Source organism: Choloepus didactylus, chromosome 25 (genome assembly GCF_015220235.1).
Source record: "Choloepus didactylus isolate mChoDid1 chromosome 25, mChoDid1.pri, whole genome shotgun sequence".
Taxonomy (NCBI): Eukaryota; Metazoa; Chordata; class Mammalia; order Pilosa; family Megalonychidae; genus Choloepus; species Choloepus didactylus.
In genome coordinates, this window is record NC_051331.1 from 7,280,257 (window position 1) to 7,298,500 (window position 18,244).

The 18,244-nt window shown below is 60.5% G+C and overlaps 2 protein-coding genes across 2 annotated transcripts; both read right to left on the reverse strand.

The window, feature by feature from the left end:
* Positions 1–513: 513 nt before the first annotated feature.
* MAN2B1 (mannosidase alpha class 2B member 1) lies at positions 514–15,723 on the reverse strand. The gene is made up of 24 exons (XM_037818645.1): positions 15,540–15,723; positions 14,741–14,843; positions 14,397–14,570; positions 13,870–14,063; positions 13,186–13,318; positions 12,821–12,966; positions 12,341–12,457; positions 8,912–8,994; positions 8,709–8,829; positions 8,546–8,624; positions 8,328–8,437; positions 8,056–8,163; positions 7,652–7,768; positions 6,934–7,119; positions 6,011–6,108; positions 5,811–5,928; positions 5,092–5,210; positions 4,899–5,000; positions 4,620–4,707; positions 4,367–4,447; positions 3,800–4,042; positions 1,306–1,461; positions 1,111–1,213; positions 514–752 (listed from the first exon to the last, which is right to left on the reverse strand). Exons 1-24 carry the CDS (start codon positions 15,699–15,701, stop codon positions 634–636), a joined length of 3,060 nt encoding a protein of 1,019 aa, XP_037674573.1. The 5' UTR covers positions 15,702–15,723; the 3' UTR covers positions 514–633.
* Positions 15,724–16,496: 773 nt separating this feature from the next.
* WDR83OS (WD repeat domain 83 opposite strand) lies at positions 16,497–18,056 on the reverse strand. Its single transcript, XM_037818661.1, has 4 exons — positions 17,898–18,056; positions 17,705–17,810; positions 16,988–17,085; positions 16,497–16,886 (listed from the first exon to the last, which is right to left on the reverse strand). The coding sequence occupies exons 1-4, from the start codon at positions 17,945–17,947 to the stop codon at positions 16,820–16,822; spliced, it is 321 nt and encodes a 106-aa protein (XP_037674589.1). The 5' UTR covers positions 17,948–18,056; the 3' UTR covers positions 16,497–16,819.
* Positions 18,057–18,244: the final 188 nt, after the last annotated feature.

The window sequence follows — 18,244 nt, forward strand, 5'->3', positions numbered from 1 at the left end:
TTCTAAACCACAGACTTAATCCACTGTGCTTCCTCCAACACTGACCCCAGAGAACAGCACAAGCCTGGGGAGTGGGAGGGCAGGCTCTCTGCCTCTGCCACCTGGGAGGTCCGTAGCTCTGGGCCTTGCTTTCACACTTGCCCCCTGAGCACACCTCCTCCAGGAAGACCTCCCTGATTGCTTCACCCTTAGGGTCTGGCTCTCCCAAAGCCAAGTCAGGGAGAACTCTGGGGCCCAAGGCCCAGGGCCCAGCACAAGCCCTGCCTTTTGTGGCTCCTCGGAGCCTAGGGGGTTGTTGGGGGTAAAGGAGTGAAGGAGCAGACTGGGGAGCAAGTGGGGAGAGAGAGAGGGCAGAAACAGTGCATGTGTGTGCCTGGAGTGAGGATTCCAGGCAGCAAGTATGTCCCTGCAAAACCTCAGATCAGGAGTGAGCCAGGGTTTGCTGACTCTTCTGTGTCATAAATCTTATCCCCACCCCCCACCTGCCCCCCAAAATTCACACTCAGTCAGGCCTCGAACTGGGCCATGCTGGTGGCATTTTAATGACTTTCAACTGTGGCAGTAACAGTAGCAAGAGGAAGCAGGAAGTCTCCCAGCCCTAAAAGAGGGACCTCCTGTTCCCAAGGGGTCATCCTAGCCGGACAAGCCCTTCTCTTCCCATTGGACAGAGGCCAGGAAGGTGCGGATCTCCATGGGCTGCAGCGTGACAGCGGCGGGGTCCAGCGGTACAGGCACGGTTTGGGGCTTCGGGCCTGGGGTGCAGGGGAGGACAAGGAATGAGCCCGCACAGACGTCCTCCATCTCAACCTTCTGAGCAACCCAGTCTACGTCTGGACACGGCCCTAAACCCAAGAACTCACCCCCAGAACCATATGCCACTTCCCGGGGCTGGGGATATCACTCCCAGATCCTCAAATTCCTCCCCAATGTCTGGCCAGAGCTAGACACGGCCCCCAGACTCTCAAGTCCTGTTCTTGCAACTGGACACCGCCCCCCACCCCGTGCCGTCCCCAAACCCTCAAGCCTGCCTCACGCCCTAGATCGCGGATCTGGTCAACACCCCCACGCCTCGCACAGCGCCCCGGCTCCCGCCCCCAGGCAGGCGCCCACCCGCGTCCGTGTCCCACTGGAGCCTGGCCGCGTCCTTCCGAAGCTGGTTGGCCGCCAGCGTGGTCTCCCGCAGGGCGGTGATGCTGACGGTGGAGAACAGGTCCTGGGGGCGCGGGAGGGCCAGGCTGAGCGGGAGCAGAGCGGGTCCCCCCCAACCCCGTCCCCCTCTCCCCTGCCCCCTCCCCCTCCGCTCACCCGCAAGTCCAAGGTCACGGGGGAGCTCAGGTTGCCACCCGGGTCCTCCCCAACGGCGAACTGGTGCTCCAAGCGCAGCAGCAGCGTCCCCGGGCCCCACCGAGCCAGCGTGAGCAGGTGCACGGCGGGCGGCAGCTCCCGGCGCAGCGCAGAGAACTGCGGGGACCGAGGCGGGGCTGAGCCGGGACCAGAGGAGGGCAGAGCCGGGAGGGGCGGGGCTGAGCCGGAGGGGCGGGGCTGAGCCGGGAGGGGCGGGACTGAGCCGGAGGGTTGGGGCAGAGTCAGGGAAAGGGCGGGGCGGAGCAGCGATCAGAGGAGGACAGAGGGGCGGGGCTGAGCCGGAGGGGCGGGGCTGAGCAGCGATCAGAGGCGGGCAGAGCCGGGAGGGGCGGGACTGAGCCGGGAGGGGCGGGGCTGAGCTGGAGGGGCGGGGCTGAGCAGCGATCAGAGGAGGGCAGAGCCGGGAGGGGCGGGGCCATGATCAGAAAGGAGCTGAGCCGGAAGGGGCGGGGCTGAGCAGAGATCAGAGGGCAGAGCCGGGAGGGGCGGGGCGGGGCCATGATCAGAAAGGAGCTGAGCCGGGAGGGGCGGGGCTGAGCCGGAGGGGTGGGGCTGAGCAGCGATCAGAGGAGGACAGAGGGGCGGGGCTGAGCTGGAGGGGCGGGGCTGAGCAGCAATCAGAGGACAGAGGGGCGGGGCTGAGCTGGAGGAGCGGGGCTGAGCAGCGATCAGAGGAGGACAGAGGGGCGGGGCTGAGCTGGAGGGGCGGGGCTGAGCCGGAGGGGCGGGGCTGAGCCGCGACCAGAGGAGGGCAGAGCTGGGAGGGGCGGGGCTGAGCCGGAGGGGCGGGGCTGAGCTGGAGGGGCGGGGCTGAGCAGCGATCAGAGGCGGGCAGAGCCGGGAGGGGCGGGACTGAGCCGGAGGGGCGGGGCTGAGCTGGAGGGGCGGGGCTGAGCAGCGATCAGAGGCGGGCAGAGCCGGGAGGGGCGGGACTGAGCCGGAGGGGCGGGGAAGAGCCGGGAGGGGCGGGGCTGAGCCGCGACCAGAGGGCAGAGCCGGGAGGGGCGGGGCTGAGCCGGAGGGGCGGGGCTGAGCAGCGATCAGAGGCGGGCAGAGCCGGGAGGGGCGGGGTGGGGCCATGATCAGAAAGGAGCTGAGCCGGGAGGGGCAGGGCTGAGCCGGGAGGGGAGGGGCTGAGCTGGGAGGGGCGGGGCTGAGCTGGAGGGGCGGGGCTGAGCAGCGATCAGAGGAGGGCAGAGCCGGGAGGGGCGGGGCCATGATCAGAAAGGAGCTGAGCCGGGAGGGGCGGGACTGAGCCGGGAGGGGCGGGGCTGAGCAGCGATCAGAGGGCAGAGCCGGGAGGGGCGGGGCAGGGCCATGATCAGAAAGGAGCTGAGCCGGGAGGGGCGGGGCTGAGCCGGAGGAGTGGGGCAGAGTCAGGGAAAGGGCGGGGTGGAGCAGCAATCAGAGGAGGACTGAGGGGCGGGGCTGAGCTGGAGGAGCGGGGCTGAGCAGCGATCAGAGGAGGACAGAGGGGCGGGGCTGAGCTGGAGGGGCGGGGCTGAGCCGGGGAAAGGGGCTGAGCCGGGAGGGGTGGGGCTGAGCCGCGACCCGAGGAGGGCAGAGCCGGGAGGGGCGGGGCTGAGCCAGGAGGGGCGGGGCTGATCAGCGATCAGAGGAAGGCAGAGCCGGGAGGAGCGGGGCTGAGCTGGAGGGGCGGGGCTGAGCAGCGATCAGAGGAAGAGCTGAGCCGGGAGGGGCGGGGCTGAGCTGCGGAAAGGGCTGAGCCAGGGAAGGGACGGGGTTTGGGAGGGAGGGGCGGGGTTAGAATGGAAGCACCAGGGCTCAGTTAGGGACGGGGCGGGGCTGAGCCGGGGGAGGGCGGGGCTTGGAAAGGGGAGGAAGAAGCTGAGCTCTGGTCGCAGGAGTGGCTGAGCTGTGGGGGGCAGGCCTCAGCTGAGGGGGCGGGGCTGGCCGGGGGCGGGGCTTGGAAGGGAGGGTCGTGGCTGAGCCGCGGACGGGGCTGAGGGGAGCCTGGGAGAAGCAGGGCTCTGCCGAGGTCAGAGAAGGGGCTGAGCAGTCGGGTGTGGGGCGCACCCGGGGAGGGGAGGGACGGGGCTAAGCCTGGAGGGGCGGCTGGGCCGGGAACGGGAGGGCTGAGCCAGAGAGAAGACCCCGCGGACCCAGGGAGGAGGCGGGTCCCAGCCCTGCGGGTCCGAGCCCGGAAGGGTCTCTCGCCCCAGACGGGCATTTAGGGCGGGGCGGAGCCGAGCCTGGGGGAGGAGCGCAGGCGAGAGGGTGGGGCTGAAGTGAGACGGGGCGGGAGCTGGGGCTGGGGCGCGACTCAGTCTAGGAGGGAAGGGGCTGGGGTGGGACCCGGCCGGGCCTGCCTGGGGGTCCTGGCTGGGCCTGGGGGGCGGGGACTATCTGCAGGCCCCCCAGGAGCAGCCCCGCCGGTGTCGTTCCGGTCCTCCCTCTCCCCGCCGCCCCTCACCTGCTTGCGCTCGGCGGCCTTGCGGTGGTAAGGGGCGCTGCCGCCCGCGGCCAGCACCACCTGCGGCGCCAGAACCTCCTTCTCCGCCTGCAGCCGGTGCCCGGCGGCCGCGGCCCGGGCCGTGTCCAGCAGCACGAGGTGGCGGCCTCGCACCCACAGCCCCGGCCCGGCCCCTTCCGGGCCCGCCTCCTCCAGCGGCTCCCCCACTCCGCGGCCATCGTCTAGCAGCAGCCTTCGGTGCACCTGGGGAGAGCGGCCAGGAGAGGGAGAGGGTCCGGTGGGGGGACCCTGGGTCAGAAATGCGGTAAGGGCTTGTGGGAGAGCCTGGATTCAGAGAAATTAAGGGGTGAGGGGATGAGGATGAAGGTGAGGGCCTGGAAGGGCAAGTAAGGACCTGGAGAGGGGTCTTGGGTAAGGACGGGGCTTTTTGAACAGCACAGGAATGGGGGGCTCGGCAAACCGAGGGGCTGCACCTAAGCAAGGAACCAGAATAGAAACAGGCTTCCAGGTCCAGCAGGGGATGAGGGAGTGGGGGACCCCGACTTCAACAGGCCCTGACCCACTCACCATGAGCTCCAGGGAGCCGTCCCTCAGGCTACTGCCCCCCTGGGAGCGGTCGGTCAGCACAGTCAGCTGCATGTTCCCATCCTGGGGGCGAGGGGAGCAGGGTTAGGGGCTGCGCTGCCAGCCAGCCAGAGGGGGTGGTGGCCACGGCCAAGGACAGCTGGGAGATGTTGAGAATAAGGGGTAGTCCCCACCGCTGGAGAAGGGTGGTGGGCAGAGGTGGGGCCGGGCAGGCTGGGAGTTGGGGGACAGGTACCGTGATGTAAATCCGGGTGTTGACCGGGTAGTAATTTCCCGCCACTGGCTCGGTCTGAGTCAGGTTCCAGGTGGGTCGGTAGTTCCTCCTGGAGTGGGGCAGAGTGGGCTTCTATCAGGCCTGGGGGTCCAGCCCTGCTTCCCCTGCTCCCCCACTCCTCATCCCTTCCTTCAGCTTCTCCCTCCCACACTCACAGGGTCAGCAAATGCCCCCACCATCCCTGGGCCCCGAGATACCAGAGCCCACCCCCTGCCCCCCAGCCTCCCCAGCCACCCCCACCTCCTCTCCAGTATCTCCCGGCCGTTGCTGTCTGTATAGAAGCGTCCAGCTGTGTGCAGCGTCGTGTCGAAGCGACTGATGATCTCCTTCCCCCAGCCATCGCTGCACCCAATGGGGTGACAAAAGTCGTGAGCCTCGCCTAAAAGCTGCCCTGCCCTGTCCTCATCCCCCAGTCCCAGCCCAGGCCACTCACACCACAGGTATCGGCCCCACCGTCCACTCCAGCTCCAGGTGCTTCTGTCCCGGGTACAGGCGAATCACCTGGGAGCACCAGGCTGAGAAGTTCTGATGCACTTCTTGAACCAGCGCTGTCTGCGGGTGCATGGGGGTGGAGGGCAAGACGTGAGCTGCTCTGGGGCAGAGGTGAGCCCCACAAATGCCTGCCATTACCACAGAGCATGGGAAGCCCACCCACCGCCCCCACCCAGCCAGATGTGATGCACCCACTGCATAGCCACATCGCTTGTGTGCTGCCCACCACTACCCCCATCTCCTTTCCTTCTATATTAACAGTTCTAGCGTGGTGCATGGCAACCTGAAATAAAGACTAATTCCCAAGCTCCCCAAAGCACCAATGAGCTGTGTGACCACAGTCTGCCCACTGGAACGTGAAAAACTTTTCTTGCCCTCTTCTCTCCCCCACTCGCTTGAATGCAGATGTGATGGCCGGAGCATGAGCAGCCATTTTGAATGAGTTGAAAGCTAAATGTTAAGGACAATGAGACAGAATGGTGCTGGGTGGCAACGGAGCCACACACCTGCCCTGGATTATATGAGCGGGAAAGAATCTTCTGTCTTGTTAAAGGCAATTCACTTGGGTAACTCTGTTACAACTCCTTCCCCCCAGCTCCCACCCCACGCTTTGAGCCCTCCCTGCCCCCCAATTCCCTCTCATCTTTCCTGGCCTCGCACCTTCACCAGGCGGATCTGAGCCCAGCGGCTCACGGGCAGTGGGTTCTGTTGGTTGGGTCTGAAAATGTAGGCACCCGAGACCTGGGAGCTTTGTTTGTTGCCTGTGCTGGCATTGTACCTGGAGCCGGGGTGGGCGAGAGTGAGGCGAGGGGCCCTGGGTCCACCCATGGCCCCTCCCTGGCCAGGTGGGCCGTGCCTACCAGAAGAAGGCCTGGCGAACAGGCAGCAGGAGATTCTGGTCCAGGTTCTCAATTTGTACCAAGAACCCCGTGTTGAGGTCGAATGTAGCCCGGATGTGCTGGGCAGAGACAACAGGCCGACGGTCAGTGACCATTGCAACCCCAGGGTCATCCTTACGTGCTCTCTCACTTCTCTTAGCAAATCCTAGATGCTCCATCTTCAAGCATATCCTGCTTTGACTCTTCATCACCCAACCCGGGCAGAGCTGCCACTATGACTAGCGGGGACCAGTGTGCTTCTCCCGGCTTCCATGCTTGCCCACCCCGCTGTCTGTTACCCCTGCAGTCACCAGAGGGCGCCAGTGAAGCTCTAAATCCATCCTAGACCTTTATGGGTGGGACTTCTGCAGCCAATACCACAACCAGACTTTTAAAGTCCCGAGGGAATGTTTTTCATTTTAATTTATTTTGGAGTCAGGAGAAAACTTGAATATAGTAATAATAATAACAAATCCAGCCTGTATTATTTCCATCTTTATACCAATGCTGTCACGCAATGTGATTTTTAATTTTATTTTTTAGGGCTTTTTAAAAAAATTTTTATGGAGGAAGGCATCCCCAAAAGTCTTGCTTCCTCTCTTCTCTTAGGTCTCACTTTAAATGTCACCTTGTCAGGAAGGCCTTCCCTGATCCACGCCCCACTCCCATCTAAAACTGCAAAACCCCACTGGCGGACAGCACAGATCTATGTGTTGAATGTCACCTTTGATCATGCTGGGACATCACAAGGACCTCAGGACAGGGATCGCTTGCCCAAGGACACACACTGATCGAGGCAGGGGTGGCACTCGACCATGAACTTTCGGGCCCAAGTTCACGCATTCCACTGTGAAAACTCAAAACTTGTAGCGGAGGTGGGGAAGGGAACCTGAATGGGGTCTCACCTTATTTTCGATGGTCAGGACACGGGTCTGGGCCCGGCTCTCGGTGGACTGTGGGGTAGAGACCTGGGGACTCTGGCCAGGCACCTGGGCCACAGAATAGATGCTGAATCCCAGGGCAGGCACTGAGGCCGAGAAGAGCAGCTCTGGGGGCTGCTCCTGACTCTGTGAGCTCGGAAGTATCACTACCTTGGGGAACAGAGGAGGGAAACTGAGTCAAGAGGCTGTGAGTTCATATAAAGTCATGCATACATGGTGGGGTGTGTGTGTGTCTGTGCATGTGTGTATGAAATGAGTGCAGGAGCCAAACTCAAGGAGAGAAAGGATTTCTGCTCCTGGGGCGGGGGAAAAGAAATGTTGAGGAAAAGTTGCAGAGAAGGTTCACCAGGTAAAAAAAGTATCCACTGGGAGGGCAGAGACGGGGAGGGGGCGCTGAGGAAGAGGAAAGAGAAAAGGACAAATTCTTGGGAGAGGAAGAGATTGGGGGGGAGTGGAGGGGAACCTTCTGGGATGAAGGGGATATTCATAAATAGAAAAGATTTCCATGGCACGGGATATTCATAGTATGGGGAGATATTCTGTACGGAGAGAGATATTGAGGAGCAGAGGGGGAGGAGGTATTCAGGGGAAGGAGATATCATTGGAGGGAAAAATCATGGGGTGGAGGTGTCCGTGGTAGGGGGAGAATATTCACGGGGGGGATAGTTATCTGGGGGCTCACTTCATTAGGCACAGTTATCCCATTGGGATCTTTCACGACGTAAACGCTTTTGGTGACCGGCAATCGCACCATCCACCGTACCTTCCTCCCCAAGGGGTTATAAATGGTGACGTCGAACTGGGGTGGGAGGGTCAGAGTGGACGTGAATCACGGCAGGCCTTCCCCAAACCCACCCGCCACGCGTGGCCAGGTCACGGCCCCACGTGGTGCACCTGTCCCGGTCCCGCCCCATCTGGACGGTTCCCCACGCGATCTGCCAGAGTGCACCCGCCCCTCCAGAGCCCGCCGGCCGGAGCCCCGCCCCTCCGCGCCCCGCCCCGCGAGCTGCCAGGTTTCGGCCGCTCCTGGCCCCACCCACGGGACCAGCCCTCCAGGCCCCGCCCCGCTCCTCGAGGCCCGCGCACGCGCTTCGCCGTCTGGCTGAGCCTGCAGACGCTGATGTTGAGTCCGCGGCAAAACGTGAACTTCTTCTTGGAGCCGCTGAGCCGGGCCAGCGCGTTGCTCAGGAGCACCTGTGGGAGTGGGGAAGGGGCGGGCCCGCTCTGGACGCCCGCCCCCGCCTCTGCCCCGCCCCTTCGAGCCCTTCCAGGCCCCGCCCACTGCCATCGGTCCCCGCCCCCACGAGACTCGGCCCCGCCCACCTGCCCCGGGCCCCGCCCCCGCCCCGCCCCCGCACCTCGCAGGGCCCCCAGGCGGCCGCCAGCTGGCGCGCGTAGTCGTCGGCCACGTGCTGCTTGGAGGTGCCGCTGACGGCGTCGTGGTGCTGGAGCACGGCCATGGCCTCCCCTGCGCGCGACCGTGAGTGAGCCTGGCGGGGTCTCTGCGGCACCCCCGGCCCCACCCCAGGGCCCGCGGAGCCGGGCTTAGGGCCTCCTGGGGTCGGGGGTCACCTACGGAGGGGCACGCTGTCTCCCGAGCCGTAGGGTCCCTTGCTGGCCGCCGGGCCCGCCAGCGCCTCCAGCTGGTTGCACACCTGGGGGACAGGGGGGCGCGGGTTGGGGCGACCGGGCCTGCGGGGGACCCCGGGGCCGCCCCCACCAGCCGGGCGCGCGCCCACCTGCAGGAAGTTGTGGCTGCGGCGCTCGTAGCGTTTGAGGGCCGGCCGGCTGGAGAAGTAGCCGGTCCAGAACTTGTGGGGGCCGTCGGCGTAGGGGAAGAAATCGTCTTCCTTCACCGACCTGAGGGGGCGCGGGCGCTGAGGGCAGGGACACGGCCTGGGGGGCACCCCCACCCCCGAGCCTTCCCGGTCCCCCCAGGTACCAGGTGAGGTTGGCCTTGTTGAGCTCCCACAGGTAACAGGCGGGGGTGGAGTAGAGAACGTGGACGCGGCTCCCGTTGGCCTGCTGTGGGCGAAGGCGTGGGTGTGTGAGCCCTCCGAGAACCCGCGCCTGCCCCCAGCACACCCACGTGTGCACACATTCACGATCAGATGCTCTTAGTACCCATTCTGAGTGCAAACCAGTAGCCAAGAGTGAAAATGAACATTTGGCAGAAGGAATCTTACCATCCTTGGAAGAACATCAGGGGTGCAAGAGTAACTGTGAAATTTTACTAAACTTTCCTAATAACTCCAATTGCACGATTAAAAACCTCGGTGGGAAAATGGTGACCTTATAGACTCCAGGAATAATCACTTCTCAGTATTATCAGGTTGTTCCCAAATGACACAACTTTTCTAATAAATGGAGGCTCGCTTTTGATTGAGGGAGGTGGAGGCATGAGAAAGATACATCCAGGAGGAAAAGGACATTTGTTCTGCTTGCCCTGTACCCCCGGGGCCCGGTATACAGTAGGTGCTCAATAAACATTTGAGTAAATGAAGGGCTGCATGGAGGACTACACAAATCTACACACCTACATGCACAGTCAACCTCACAGACAAACACACTGTGTTCACTCAGCGAACACAGTTCTTCAGTGTGATCCCAGCTGTAGACATGATCTAGAAGCACAGAGGACAGGGAATTAATTCATGGGATTCCCAGCCAAGGGACCTCCAATAGGCAGTCAAATGGCTACAGGTGGCCTGGATGTGGCATCACAGGCATCCATGGGTGATGGTGGTGACTACCTGTGCTGGTTTGAATCTATTACGTACCCCAGAAAAGACTGTTCTTTTAATCCAATCTTGTGGGGGCAGACCTATTGTTGGGTGGGACCTTTTGATTAGGTTGTTTCCATGGAGATGTGACCCCACCCCATTCAAGGTGTGGTCTTAATCATCTTTACTGAATCCTTTATGAGAGGATAAAAGGCAGAGATATTTTGGAGAGAGCTCAGAGAAGCTAAAATGTGTAATCTAGAGTTTGCCCCGGGAGAAGCAAGAAGGACCTACAAGAGAAACTAAGACAGAAAGAAGCCCAGAGACTTGGAGAAAGCCACGGAAACCAGAAGCTAAACCCAGGAGAGGCCCAGCAGACTCCAGCCATGTGCCTTCCCATGTGACAAAGGAACCACAGATGCCATCAGCCTTTCTTCAGAGAAGGTATCGTCCTATTGATTCCTTAAGTGGAACATTTTCATGGCCTTACAACTATGAATTTGTGAACTAATAAACCCCTATTGTGAAAGCCAATCCATTTCTGGCATATTGCATTTCAGCAGCTTTAGCAAACCGGAAGCCACCCATGAGAGGAAGGGGCAAGGGTATCAGCCTGGGGTTGGGTGAAGGCTTCTTGGAGGAGGGGGCATTGAAGCTGGTGTCATCAGTGAGGAGCAGATTTTCAACCAGAAATGAAAATAATAATAATAAACCAGCACTAACACTTATTACATGCCAGGCATTGTTCTATGCAAATGAACTCATGACACTAATCATTAAAGATGTGCTACAACATGGATGAGCCCTGAAGACACCATGTTGACTGCCATAAGCCAGGCACAAAAGGAACCAATATTGTATAATGTCACTTATACGAAATAACTCGAGTTTGTGAATTCATAGGGATAGAAATTAGAAAACAGGTTACCAGGGGCAAGGGTGGGAGTGAGAAAAGGGGAGTTAATGCTTAGTGGGGACAGAGTTTCTGTTTGGGAGGATGAAAAAATTTGGTGATGATAACTACACCAACACTGAGTTATATACTTGGAAGTGGTTAAAATGAGGAATTTATGTTGTATGTGTTAAATAAAATTAAAAAGAAAAACAAACTATTAACAGCCCTGTGAAGCAGGGACCACCGTTACGTCCATTGTATAGATGAGACAACTAAGTGCTTAAGAATATTTCTCAAGGTCCACAGCCAATAAATGGCAGAACCAGGTTTGAACCCCAGAGAGCTGTTTCCGGAAATCTGTAAAAATGGAGTTCACAAAGGAGTAGTCAGTGGCAGGAGAAGAACCAAGACAGTGTGGAATCTGGCAGCCAAGAAACATGACACTGGCAAGAGGAAGTGGTCAAGAGTGCTGACGGCTCCTCCGGGACCAGGGGCATGGAGAAGGACCAAGAAGTGTCTTCTGGAAGGTCCTTGCTGACCTAGCGAGAGCCAATTTGGGAGCGAGAGGGTGGTGAGGCCAAGGAGATCTCACAGGCAGACAACATGGAGGAGGGCGTCTTTTCCAAAGGAGAGATGAGACAAGTCTCTGTGCTGACGTGAAAGAATGACTCCCTGCCCACAAAGCCACAGACGCAGGTCCCACCGACACATCTGTGATTGGTGGAATAATGCACGCACACAAACCCCCAAAAAATGTCCACTCCCAACTCTCAGAACCTGTGAATATGCCAGGTTACACGGTAATGGGAAAGTAAGGCTGCAGGTAGAATTAAGGTTGCTAATCAGCTGACTTGAAGACAGGAAAATGTTCCTTGATTATCTATCTGGTGGGTCAGTGTAATCACAGGGTCATTAGAAGTGGAAGACGGATGCAGAAGAGGGGAGTCAGAGGGAAGATATGTGATAACAGAAGCAAGGTCAGCGTGAGGCTGTGACTGGCTTTGGAGACAGAGGAAGGAGCCACAAGCCAAGGAGTGCAGGCAGCTTCTAGAAGCTGGACAAGGCAAGACCACGGATTCTCTCCTACACCTCCAGAAAGGAAGGTGGCCCTTCTGACACTTTGATTTTAGCCCAGTGAGACCTGTGTCCCACTTCTAGCCTCCAGAACCGTAAAGACAGTTAATTTCTGTTGTTTGCAGCCCTGAAGTTTGTGGCTGTTTGTTACAGCACTCATAGGAAACTGGGTGGATTGAACTGTGTACCCCAGTTTGGATATGTTCTTGGTCTTGGTCCCACATTTGGGGGGTGTGGACTCATTGGAAATAGGGTGTCTTGACTGTGTTATTAGTTAGGGGGTGACCCAAGTTGAATGAGGGTGAGCCTTGACCAACACAACCAAAGTCTTTAAAAGCAAAGAAATTTGTACACAGGCAGTCAACAGAGCCCAGAAGAGAAAGAAGACACTGCCATGTGTATCACCATGTGACAGAAAAGCCCAGGAACCCCAAAGAATGTCAGCCAACCAGAAGACACTGAACACCGGGAGGAAACAAGCCTTCTAGCCTCTGAAACCATGGCCAATAAAGTCCAGTCATCAAAGCCAACCCATTGCATAGAATTGTTTTTAGCAGCCGGGAAACTAAAACAGAAACCGACACAGCATCCAAAGCTGTGCCCTCAGCTCAATCCCAAGGCACAGAGAGACGAGCACATGTGTACACACGGGCACCCCAGGGTGGAGACACTGACTTACCTGGGCATTGACCAGCTGGATGAGCTTGTCAAGGTTCTTGAACCACATGTTGGCATTCTCGTACTGAAAGTCCGAGCCCATGGTCATCACAATATGTTTGGTCCGGTAATACTGGCCCTGCAGACGGAGCGGGGAGTTCTCAGGCCAGGGTGGCCTGTGCCACCCCCAGGGTATGGCTGTGTCCTGAGTATGTCAAGAGTGTCTGCCCACATGCGGGTGTGGGCAAAGGTGTAGAAGTGTGGCCCGTGGGTCCGAAGGGACACACACACACGACAGTCAACGGTTGTTGATCGGTTCTATCGGGCCGACCACACAGACATGGGCCTGAAAACTCCCATGTGGAGAAGGAGGACACGGTGACAGTGAAGGAAATGTTCTCTTCCTTGCAGGGTTGCAAGATGGTGTTAGTCACCGCCAGGACCGTGGGAAGGGCTCAGTGTGTTAGCAACAGCCATGGCGGCTCTGGAGATGGGGATTTACCTGGGTAGCGGCCAACTGCAGGAAGTAATCGACCAGCTTGTCGGCGTTGTATTCGGGGCTGCGGGGGTCGTCTACCACCGGCTTATCACTGCACAGCGAGTCCCAGCACAGATCAGCTGGAGGGTTGTACATGTTGGGGAGCACACCTGCAGGTGACACCAGGGGTCAGGGGTGACCCAGCACCCCAGCCCCACCGTGGGGTCAAAGGCTGCCACCCCAACCCCCCAACCAGGACAGGCTCCAGAATTTGCAGGGCCCGGCGCAAAATGGAAAACCGGACCCTTGTTTGTAAATTATTAAGGATTTCAAGATGGTGACGGCGGAGCCTCAATGGGGCCCCCACGGAGCCCAGGTCGCCAGCTCACCAGTGAAGAGGTCAGTGGCTGGGGGAGGCAGGCTGGCACTGGCCCGCCACACTTGCTCCATCTCCCGCGTCTCCTTCCGCTCCTTCTTATCTTGATAATCCAGCCGCCCGAAGAACAAACCATCAAAACCCATCTAGGGATGGGGCCAGATTCAGAGCCACAGGAGAGAGCAAAATGTATCAGTGTCCGCCTTTCTCGCCAGCTTGGCAAGAGTAGAAAAAAGGGAGGCCCCCAGCTCATTTCCAAGCTCGGGGAAAGAGTCAGAAGGACAGCCCAGAGCCAGAAGCCACCTCCACCTACCCCAGCTCGGAAAGGAAGCTAGGTCGAAGTGGAAAGGGGGTGAGGCCTGGGTCAAGGGGACACTTCCCCTCCCCTGTTGAGGATGGATGGGGTCCGAGCACAGACAGGAAATGAAGCAGGTTTAAAAGCAGGACAGGCCTCCAGCTGCCACCAAGCTTGGGGAAGAGCCAGCTTGGAGCTGGAGCACAGCAGGGCCTGGGTCCCAAGCTGGAAAGGAATGGGTTTCATAGCTCTCCCAAGGGGTGGGATCCCAGGGGACTCCGGGGTGGGCCACCTGCCCGGTACTGGAGCACGGCGGGCGCCAGTGAAAGGCAGGGGCTTGACTGGCCACGAGAGGTGTCAGAGTGCGTTAGGGGGTGGGTCCAGTAGAGATCAGGGTAGCACCTGAGCGAAGAGCGAGGCCTGCTCCCGCGAGTGGCCGAATGGGTCGATGTGCCAGGCTACTCGGGGGCGGCCGTCACTGCCGAATGTGTTCTTCAGGAAGTGCAACCCAAGGGTCATCTGGTCCACGATGGCACCGTAGTGGGTGGTCGCCTCATCGTTCATCACCCAGCCGCCGTTGGCGAATTCCAAGCGCCCTGTTCAGGAAGGAGTATGGTGGGGGTCAGCAGTCAGGGCCAGGGGTAGAGTCCGGGGAGGTGCCCCACCACATATCCAGGCCACTTCCAGCCTGGTGTAGACAGATCTAGGACAGAGAGGCCCCTGCATGGCAAATTTCCCAGGGGAGCCCTGGAGGTGGGCCTTGCAGGATGCATAGGAGTTCTCCAGATAACAGGAAGTTCAGGCAGGCAGAACCCCACGCATGTCTGGCCTAAACATAGCCCACAGCCTGATATCATCTCAGAAGCCAGGGTGGTAGCCATGGAAACTGGGCTGGGCTTCCTCTTTTCACTTCCTTGGGGCAAGCTCACCCTGGCGCACCAGGTCCCGCACGGCCTCCTGCGTTGCATTTGTCTGCTGGAGCCACCAGCGGGAGAAGAAGGCCATCTCCACGTAGACAAAGCGGCGGGTGGGCTCAGCCAGGAGGGCAGAGATCACCGAGTCCAGGATATACTGCACGCCTGCATGCTGGATGTCATTCTCGACTGTGGGTACAGGGATCGGGCAGTCGGGGGGCCGCAGAGCCAAGAGGGATATTCCTGACACAGGATCCCAGACTAGGCATGGCCCCACCCCAATGCCCAGGGCATCACAGGGGATTTGAGGGGCTCAGAGGGCCTGCAGAAGTCCCAGGGCCGGTCCCCACTGTACTCACTGCCGTAAAAGTACTGGTCCACCGTTTTGAGCCAGCCCACGTCATCGTGTGTGTGGGCCAACAAGTGCACATTGAGCATGTCTGGCTGCACCTTGGGGCACGTCTGCACAGAGACCCCAAAAACACACAGCCTGTCAGTATCCCCGGGAGGCCAGGGAGTGGGGAGCCACAGACAAGTCTTGATCCAGCAAGTGAGTGACTCCTTGAGGTGTGCAGGGAAAGCCAGACCCCTCCCTGGGAGGAAATGGATACAGCTCCCACTTGGCACAACCCCACAGAGCAGCTCTTGTTTACACCCTGGAGGTGGGGGCGGAAATAACAATAATAGTAGCTGAAGTTCATTAAGCACTGGCAAGTGCCAGGCAGCCACCCTGGGACGTCAAATTATCCCCAGTTCCAGATGAGCGCACAGAGGCTCAGAGAGGGAAAGTGACTTGCCCAAGGTCACACAGCCAGGGAGTGGAGGAGCCCCGCTGGAACTCCGGGCAGGACAACTTCCAGAGTCCCGGCTCTCAACCAGCCCCCCACCCCACCCCCTGCAGTTCAGACCACCCCCTATCCCCCCAGTCACACACAGTTCTGTGCCTGCAAAATCCAGACAAGCCGAGGCGCGGGCACAGAGAAGAGCGGACAGACAGACGCAATCGCATTCTCAGACGCGCACAGTCAGACCTCTCAATGACACTCGCACTCAGGCCACCCTGTCACGGTGGCACCCGTTCGCTGGGCACCCCCAAAACAGACCAGCCACACCGCCGGCCCGGGCTCGGGTACGTTTCCGCCCGCCGGCCCCGCTCACCTCGTACCCCGCGGCCCGAGCGCCGGGCGCCTCCAGCAACAACAAAAGTAGGAAGGGGAGAGGCCGGAGCGGCGGCCGCGGCGGGCGGGAACTCGTCGGGGGCCCCGCTGCGCCCGGGCCGCCGCCGGCGCGGACCCTCTCAGCCCACGCGTCCGCGCCCATCGCTGCGCCGCCGACTCTCGGGGCTTCCCGGTCCCGCCGAAGCGGGACGAAGGCCCCGCCCCCCGAACCCGGTCTGGCCAATCAGCGCCGGCGGGGGCGGGGCCGGGCGGGCCGGCGCGTCACGAGAGCCGGACCGTGGCCCTGGGGGCGCTGACTTGACCAAAGACTCCGGCTCCTCCTTGGCGTCTCAGAGCGCCCGTGTGTCCCCAAGGGACAGGGATCTCAGATTGTCCTACGGGTGCCCGGGTTGCCTGGCCGGGGGAAGGAGCGGTGCATGGGATCCTGGGGTGTCCCGTCCACCTTCAGGACTGGGGGCCGGGAGGGCCCGGGCTTGGCTGGAAGCAGGGCTTGACGGTGGCCTGCCCTGCACTGTGGGGACTGGGGTAGCTAAGCAAAGGAATTGCCTGTGGAGTGCTGGGGAGAGGAGCACTGGCTGGGAGGGTTCCCAGGGCACTACTTTCAGAATCTCTGCCCCCGGGGGTGAGATTCAGCTAGGGAGGGTGGGTGATGGGTGGATTAGGAGGGGCCTGAGCCTTTCTCTTGCCTTTCCCAATTCCAACCAGCCCATTCAGCCATTATCTCATTTCTCTGATAAGGAAAGCAAAGCTCAGCTTCCTCAGATCAGCAGTGCCTTCTGCTCGGTTGCCCAAGGGCAGAGTCACTGCCTTCAGGCAGGAGGCCCCTGAAACAAGCAAATAACCCCGGGGCCCCACCCCAGGTCTGACTGAGTGGAGGTCCTGGAGATCTTCCACACCGGGAGGGGCACCCCCAATGCACCAAAAGGAGGTCGCAGAGGAGAGTCAAAGTGAAAAACTTTATTAACGGTTTCAACAAGAAAACAGGCAGAAGCACCTAGAAACGTGGACAGCTCCTTCAGCAGCAGGCCGGGGGGAGGAGGAGGCGGGAGGGGGTAGGCCTACCAAGTTACCCTCTGTGCCTCCGTAAAAGTGGGGGCCAGGCAAAGGGCCAGGTTCCCTCCATTCAGCTGGGACCCCGAGGCCCTCCTCACCCAGGGAAGCCCATGACAGCAGCTGAGGGCAGGATGCTGAGCAGCCAAAGGCCAAGCCTGGGGAAAGGGGGCTATATGGCGGCCGGGATGGGACCCAGCTGGCCTGGCATCACCAAGGGGGCGTCATGGGCTGCGGGTTCTGCAGATAGGACATCACCACTGCAGAGATGGACAGCCTGAGATGGGAGAGACGTGTCAGTCGGGGTCCAGGACGGGCAGGCCTGGGCCCCCCACCTCCACTACTCAGGAGACCCTCCTTTTCTAGGCCCCGGCTCACATGAAGCTACTCATCATCTGCTTGGTGTCCTCTGAGCTCCGGGAGTTGGCAAAGCTGATGAAGGAGCAGTAGACGGCGACCCAAGCACACCACTTCAGCTGGGGGGGGGGGGGTAGGTGATGGGTGGATTAGATGGGCGAGTGGCTCCCCAGTGTGCCCTGCAAGCCTTAGGCCCAGGCCCCCTGAAACCAGTTCCAACCCCGATTCCCGCTGGCACAGCTCAGGCCCTGCCTCCTCCCCCAGTCTCCCAAGTCCCACCCCCTCATAGCCTATTCCAGGTATCCCATTTCAGATCTATTCCGGGTCCTGCGTCTCTGGCCCCACGATGTCCTCCCTCAGGCCCAAGAAGACTGGCCTCTGACATTGTCCATCATGCTAAGGACCTCGCCCTTTCTCCATCTGCCCCTCCAAGTTGTTTCAAAATCTGGTCCAGGCTCAGACCCACCTCCGACTTACCCACTCTGGCCCCGCCCTCGGGATGCTCCTTCGGCTCCGGCTTTCTGATCCCGGCGTCACCCCGGCCCCACCCCTGGAGCAGTTCAAACCCTGATCTTCCTATCGCCCCCTCATTGCCCCGCGGACCTGCTACATCCCACCGTCTGGCCCCCTGGCTCTCAGGCCGGACCCCGCCCCCGGCCAAGCTCAGGCCCCGCCCCTCGGCCCTGCCACGCCGCGAACCCGCCCCCCCGGCCTCCTCCTCAGACTCAGCCCGCCCACCTTAAGCATGAGGCCGCACATGCTGAAGATCATGCCGAGGAGGTTCATGTAGTCCGGCGTCGGGTCGTCCAAGGCCGGGTTACACTCGCTCGGCGGGGGCTTGTACCTGCGGCGGGCTCGAGGGTCAGGGACGCCCAAGTCCCACCCACCCCCCACGTCCGAGCCCCGTTGCCATGACGCTGGGGTTCCTCACCTCAGCACCTTGTTCGGCCTCCGTGGGTCCGACATATTGTTCGTGGACATAGCCGACAGAAGTCCAGGTCGCGCCTCTTCCGCCGTGGAGGCGACGACTTCCGGCGAGAAAGCGGAGGGCGGCTTTTAGAGTAACACCCGCAGCGTTGCACTTCCGGTCGTCGCGGCGGGGTCCGGGGGGACCCCCAAGCAAGAGGACGAAGTTTTAGAAGAGACCCAAAGGCTCCCTGAAAACAGGAAGTGGGGGAAATATCTGGAAGCGGGCTTCAGTATTCCCGGCACGATCTCGAAAAAGAGGAAATTTGAACCCGGAAGTGAGAAACAGGAAGTAGGCCTTGGGGGGACAAT